We start from the raw sequence: 6923 nt of genomic DNA, 5'->3' as shown, positions 1-6923 counted from the left end.
CCGGCCCTCCGAACGAACAATCAACGAGATCTGAACCTCCTTCTTTCTTCCTTTCTTTTCTTCTCTCTCTCTCTCTCTCTCTCTCTCTCCCTCCAGCTGCTTCCAGCTCCAATGGCACAATTCTAAAGACTCAACACTGGATATGATCTTACTGTACATGTTTAGTTCAGTCAGATAAAGCTGTCAGAATGGCTGATGGACAATGTGGTTCTTGTTGCTGTGTCCTGATCATATTTGTGCAGCTCCTCCAGACAAAGGCATAGATCAGCCGATCTTGTTTTTTTTTTTTTTTACTGCATTTTCCTCTGTAACATAGATGATCCCTTTGTTTCCGGCCGCAGACGTTTCACTAAAGAGACCGAAATGGTTGTTGTGAAGAACGGGGCAGTGGAAATGGCTTCCCGCACAACGCCGTGGTCCTCCCCAAATCATTTTTACCCACAGAAAAATCAATAAGCACAAAGATAGAGGAAGGACTGACATGCATTTGGCAGTCTGGAAGACACAAGGCATGGAGAGAGGCCGTGTTACAACCTGAAAGCGACACATGAGCGGACAAAAAGCAACAAAGAATTACGAGACGACTTGAAGAAGATACGGAACACTGAAACTGTACATGTTTTTTTTTATGGGTTTTAATTTTGTATCTTACGTCTGCGTGTGTACAGTACACGATGGTTCGATGACACGTCGCCCTCTGCTCTTACTTTGGATGTGTCATTTTGCTGATTCTGCTCCACGATGTTCCCCCGCAGGTTTCCCCTCACTAAGCACACTTCTGTTTTTCTGCGTCTGTCTCTCCCCACATCTGTTTTTCTTCTCCGCAGGGAGGGATTGCATCACATCGAGAAAACAGTATCTGTTTGTTTGTATGCAGAGTTAGTGCCAAATCATCACTCCTTTCTCATCTATATGTGACCCAAAGAAATCTATTTTTTTTCACCCCCTTGCAATAGAATGAGAATGACGTTACAAATTGGACCCACCTCCCTACAGTTTAAAGCACATTGCCGAATCACAGCTTCAATATCAGTTCTCTTTAGAAAGCCATGCAATCATACTGAGTTCATTTGCAACTATTATTTACGTGTTTTCAATTTTGTGCAAAATTGTCTTCAGTAGCTGAAATCTGACTGGAGGCTAATGGAAAAGCTATAGAGATGGCAGCCAACTAGACATGAGGAACCCCTTTCTCTTTTATCATAATTATGTCCGGCCCCATATATAAGATTATCATCGCTATAAAATATCTGCATATTTTTGCAAATTTGTATCTAGTTTTAAGTTGAGAAATATACAGTATATGCTTATTTTTTTATTTTGATTTGAAGCGATTACTTGATATCGTGGCAGATAAATATCTCGGATTGACTTAAGTTGTCATTACATTGATTTCCTGCCTTGTGTTTGTGTTCCATAAAGTAGTGATGAGTCCCATTACAATGCCTCCTTTTCATGCGTTATTGTACAGATGTATAGTTTCTGAAACCCTGTTCACTGTACAGGCAGCAAAGAATGCTAACATACTACCCTGCTGTTCAACACATACGCCTCAAAATAACGCCTTTATGATTTCCAGTTGTCATTCAAAGTCTCATTGACAGGTAACTTAACAAAACGATATGGTACACATTATAGGAAACACATGTTTTGGGGCCAGGATGTCTATTTTCTTGTTAATCACACTCCTTGTTTTCCTCCCAGATATTTCTGCCTTAAAAAACTGCCTTTTATGATCACACTCATATTGAACATAGTCATCTACTGTAACTGTAAATACTTTGTTTATTACCGTTTGTTTGTAGATCAGGTTTGTGTTGCCTTGACGATATCTTGACAGTGAGACTACTGTAGATCTGTGTCTCTGAGGGGGGAACTGTCCCGGTACAGTGCTTCAGGTTGGCAGTGGACTTCACACAGTGAAGGGCAGGAGTGGGAAGTACATTAAAGAAACCTTGCGATGTGACAGCATCATGCATGTACTACGGTGTAGCTTGTACCTTCAATCTGTATTACCTTCAAGCTGTATCTCCCTGCAGAGAGTACAACAAATGATGACTAAAACAATAAAATGTAATGCAATACCTGACAAATGTGCATCAATAATTCATTTGTCTTCTTTGTCTTTTATTTGAAAATGTAGAACAAACATGTTTTTAGTCATTTCATACAGATGCACTAACAAATCGCTCAACAAAATCTAAAACAAAATGACCTCAACAAAATCCTCAACAAGAAAAATATACGGTGCAATGGCAACACGGCATAGCATATTAACAGTCATAAAAGTAAGGTCTTTTTTCAAAGTCCTCTTATTCCATAGTAATGTACAGCATGACCTGAATATCAAGGTCAAGAGTCATTTCATACAAATGAACAATCAGCAGATATTTACAAGAAATCAAAATGACTTCCAGAAATAAACACTACCAAGTAGCCTACTGTTAATGACCATAGGCCATACGATTTCACATGACCCAATATCTTTATTGTCACATGATAAGGATTTCAATCACAGACCCTGAATATATAAATACTGTTTAAATACTGTATAAGCTTGTATGTTATTCCTGTTTGCACTGTGGCAATAACATGTACCTGAAAAATATTGAACTATATTATTCCTACAGCAGTTCATATTATCTTTCCCAACACAGAATAGCAGGCCATGTACACTGATTACTGAAAGCTTGATTACACTACACATATTTTCTTCCTTTTTTCTTTAAAGAAAAGCCTAACTAGGGACAGGAGTTAGAAACTAGCAATAGCTATAATCTCTGTATGCAGAACATCAGTTGCATCAACTTGTTTGTAACCAGTTTGTAACCAGGCACTGTGTTAATTTGCATTGTCCCTATCAAATAAAATAAATACATAAAAATAAAACGTATAAATATGTGTTAGTAAAAATTCACATCAATGTTATTTATAATTCCCTTCCCAGCTCCAGCTCCCAAATTGATGTCCACACATCTGAAGGAGGAGTGGAAAACACTCTATTGCAAAATAAGAAAACCCTTGATTGATGACAACTTTTGTAAAATAAACTTTTACAACTAAAATTTTTCTGTAAAGTTTTGGGATCTGAAGTTGTGAATGCTGAAATTCCTGTGGCACCTGGTCAACTGTAATCAACCACAGTCATATTTATAGATCAATATGTGCACACTTCAGGGCTGAATCTGATGTGTATAAAGACCATTTTAGTGGAGTCCAAGTCAATTCCAAGACCAGGTCCAAAGGGGGTCAAGACCAGGTGAAGACCGAGACCAGAGCTAATCGAGTCTTATTCAAGACCAAAATAGGACATAAACAGCATATATGTCTTTCCAAATGTAAAAATAATGCTTAGGGATGTAGACCTATCTGCAAATCCACTCTGCCCTCTGCACTTCAACATCCAACTAATTCATGTATAGGAATTGACTCTCTGATGCATAGAAGTTTGAGGACCATTACATACACAATTTACTACAGGTGAGATCCCTAAAATTGTTTGTATTGCTGGGGAGAAAATAAACCAAACATCAATAAAATTACCCTTTTTTCATATTTCCAGATTCGCAGGGAAAAGTTGATTCAGCATCAAATAGTGGCTGAAACCATCTTGGAGCGATGGTCATCTTTGTTTTTTGGGTTTTTTCAAAGGACAAAGATGCATTGCTTGCTAGGATGTGTAGTGCAGATCGGTTCAGTTTGGCTCAGCGCGGGCGAAGCCTTACACCTGTGGCTCTGTTTCAGCGCAGTGAGTCTGCTCCACCTGCATGGAGTTGTTATCGCCGATGATGACACAGTTGAGGTGAGAGCCGTGGATGTGGATGCTCTGATGCTCTTCTGATGGAGGAGGAGGAGCGGCGGCGGTCTGGGCTGCCCCCTGCTGTCCACAGCTGCAGTTGCACCTCATCCGCTCTGTAAGTCATTAAAATAAACGTGTCATCCAAAGTAGAGTTGAGTTGGCTTTGAGAGCTGCAGTATGTTTTTACCTTGACAGTTTCTGAGTAAAATGCAGAACTGACCCTTGTTGAGAGCTTTTTTGCAGCTTAACCTTTGTTCTGCAATGCCTGTGAAGGCTACACTGCAAAAAATATCTATCTTAACAAGTCTTAGTCCAATGTTAAGTCTTTAACTCTCTTGTTTTCCTTAAAACAAGTGAAAAAATCTGCCAAATGGGTGAGACAGTTTCACTTTTTTCGAATGCTCTTTCACCCTTTTGGATATTTTTCTTGAAACAAGTGGCAATATCTTATATCACAATAATGTTGTTTGATTCAAGGAAATTCTTGAAACAAGTTAGTTTGCACTGGTAACAGGTGAAATTATCCCACCCTACTGGTAGATTCATTAATTTGTTTTAAGAAAAATTATATTGTTGCAGTGTATTCTCGGTCCACAGATCAGACAGGTGGACATAATATGCATAACACCTACAATAAAAGCATATACAATGTTTTTGACTTTAATTTACTTTAATGTTTCACATTTCTACACGTTAGGCCTATTTATGAAAGAGAGATACCATAAATCATAGTCTCCTTCAAGGCCATTGTGACAAATGAGTATAATTACACAGAAAAATTGGTTAGACAGTATCTGTCGTGTGCCGTTACCCACCATGCATTTGGAGCTCCGATCCCTGCATTAGAGGCTGGTTTTCTACCACTGCAGATGGGTAGCTGTCATTCCCAATGATGCAGTCGATCAGGGTGGAGTTGCTGATGTTAATAATTAAAGTGGTTGCTGCTGGAGGCCGGAGTCCCGCTGTTTACGAGGGGGAGAACGGAAAAGGGAAGAGAATATGAGAATGGGAAGTTGTTAGTTCCAGAGCGGTGCAATGGAGGAATTGCGTCACTGTCACGTAGTTCCTAGTAGTTCCTGAATACACCCAAAACCCCTCGTCATCACATAGTTTTAGATGTAAGGCAGAGTGTATTTAAGCCTAGATACAAGCCACAAACAAGGTGTGTAACTTTAATATATGATTTCTATTTTGTTAACACAGTGCTTTCACACTGAATACTTGGTGGATAGACTTGTTGTTGAAGATTTTCAAGTCAAGTCAATTTTATTCGACACGTCTGATCCACCTATAAGTCTTAAACGCAACCTGCTCTGGGTGCAACCCTGCACCCTGATGTCTTTGATGAAATGTATGTGTAGAGGGATATACAGTATGTGTGTGTGTCTGGGGGGGAATATATATATAAAAAAACACTAGAACATCCCCCTTTTCTTAGAAGATTTGAGGATTGACTGCAGACCCTGAACTTCACAGAACAAAAACAGAAACCTGGCACACCAGTGGGACTCACCTTGTGCCACTTTATCCTCCCGCAGTTGATCAGTTTGAGCTTTAAAGACAGAGAGTGAGGGAGGTGAGGTTATTGTGTTTTTGTATGATGACAATCTATAAGCCAGAGTCTATAAGAGCCGAGTCTAAAGGTACAATCTGAGCCGAACACTGGAGCATCACACAACAGCAAAGTACAGAGGGAAAAGTAAGATATAGATGAGTGGGAATCAAATAATTAATATTGCAAAACTCTTAAAACATACACAAATTGTTCTGAAGATCAGTTAATTGATTGATTGATTGATTGATTGATTGATTGATTGGTGTTTACCTGGACAGCATGTGAACCTTTGATAGAGTAGGGGGCCACACATCTCCAGAGAGCTGCAGAAGAACTGGCAGGCTCTTCTTCCCTTCCTCAGCACCATCTGCCACAGCTGGAAGATCTTCTGCCTGTCGGAGCTCTTACAGACGATCACCTGGGGGGAAGAAGCACAGACAAGTCTTATTTGTAAAAAGCTTCAGGGTGTAGAAAAGGCGCTATCTCAAACAATGATCAAATTCAATTACCATCCTGTCTCCTAAACCTTTATTTGAGCGTGCTTTCACTGCACATAGTAAAGTGCCACAGCAAACCTGGGCAGTGTGGCAGGTTGTGGTTGAAGGGGATTGTACAACAACTACTGCATGAAGTCACTCAAGCTCAAAAACCCATTTACACGCCACAGAAACACCTAGACTACGTGATGCTCAGTGAAATGGCCCTGGTGTTTTTCTGGGTCACACACACTTTCTTCACCACACAAGCTGCCACTGATTTGTCAATGTGAAAGACTTTCCCCCTGCCGTCCACCTTACAAAAAAGAGCCATAGGCTATGTATCCTGTAATACATTTTAGAAGGATACTAGACAAATAACACAGCAAAATTATAGAAATATTACAGATTAGATTATACATTATAGAGATGTCCACATAGTGATACACAGGAAACCATTTTTACGTGGGTGGGAGTGCTGTTTTCCATATATTTTATTAGCCCAGCACCTGTGCAGTTTTAGAAGTGTAGCTGATCTTCTGCTGACTTAATGTTAAGGCTACAGTACAGGAAGACACTGTCGTTTTCCATTAGACTACTTCCTAGTTTTAAACGTGTCGTTCAATTCTTAGATCTTGACTTCGATATTACGGAAAAAGCGTTCGCATTCATTTATGACTAATTATTAATTAATTAGGAAAGATATTTATATTTCTCACCTGATTGAACGGCGTTGTGTTTTTCATTTTTGTAAAATAGTTGATTTTAAAAGGACAGAGAGTAACAGAACGTCAGAGCAGCTGCATCCTCGCTGTGACATTGACTATTAATCTTCAGAAAAAGAAGCACCGGCTGTTATACACAACTTAGAAATGTCTCAGAAAACCCCGAAAAGCCCCTTCGGAGAGAGGACGCATGCGCACTTCAGATGTGGGATTTCCATCGGAGGTCCTTGGTCAGGTTTCCCCTCAGTACGACGACCGGTAGATCTGGGATCAGCTCAGCGTTTCAACCCACTCCAGTTAAACACTAGTGTGTCAAAGTGAAAGCTGTTCCCAGACCAGCCGGAGGACGGTTTGATCGGTCTGGCCGG

At 40.0% G+C, this 6923-nt stretch overlaps 2 protein-coding genes across 3 annotated transcripts in view; one reads left to right on the top strand and one right to left on the bottom strand.

The window, feature by feature from the left end:
* Positions 1-2025, top strand: part of LOC139914157 (protein spire homolog 1-like) — a 39005-nt gene extending 36980 nt beyond the window's left edge. For both annotated transcript variants that reach the window (XM_071902384.2, XM_071902383.2), the window contains one exon: positions 1-2025. This exon is cut by the window's left edge and continues 222 nt beyond it. In XM_071902384.2, coding sequence (XP_071758485.2) covers positions 1-34 — 34 coding nt within the window. In that variant the 3' untranslated portion in view covers positions 35-2025.
* A 183-nt stretch (positions 2026-2208) lies between these two features.
* On the bottom strand, positions 2209-6639 carry LOC139914229 (uncharacterized). Its single transcript, XM_071902494.2, has 5 exons — positions 6550-6639; positions 5625-5772; positions 5313-5351; positions 4615-4761; positions 2209-3912 (listed from the first exon to the last, which is right to left on the bottom strand). Exons 1-5 carry the CDS (start codon positions 6574-6576, stop codon positions 3722-3724), a joined length of 552 nt encoding a protein of 183 aa, XP_071758595.2. The 5' UTR covers positions 6577-6639; the 3' UTR covers positions 2209-3721.
* Between the last annotated feature and the right edge of the window lie 284 nt (positions 6640-6923).

The sequence above is a fragment of the Centroberyx gerrardi genome, chromosome 12 (assembly GCF_048128805.1).
Source record: "Centroberyx gerrardi isolate f3 chromosome 12, fCenGer3.hap1.cur.20231027, whole genome shotgun sequence".
In the NCBI taxonomy this organism is placed as follows: domain Eukaryota; kingdom Metazoa; phylum Chordata; class Actinopteri; order Beryciformes; family Berycidae; genus Centroberyx; species Centroberyx gerrardi.
This window is presented reverse-complemented; position numbering and strand designations above follow the sequence as displayed.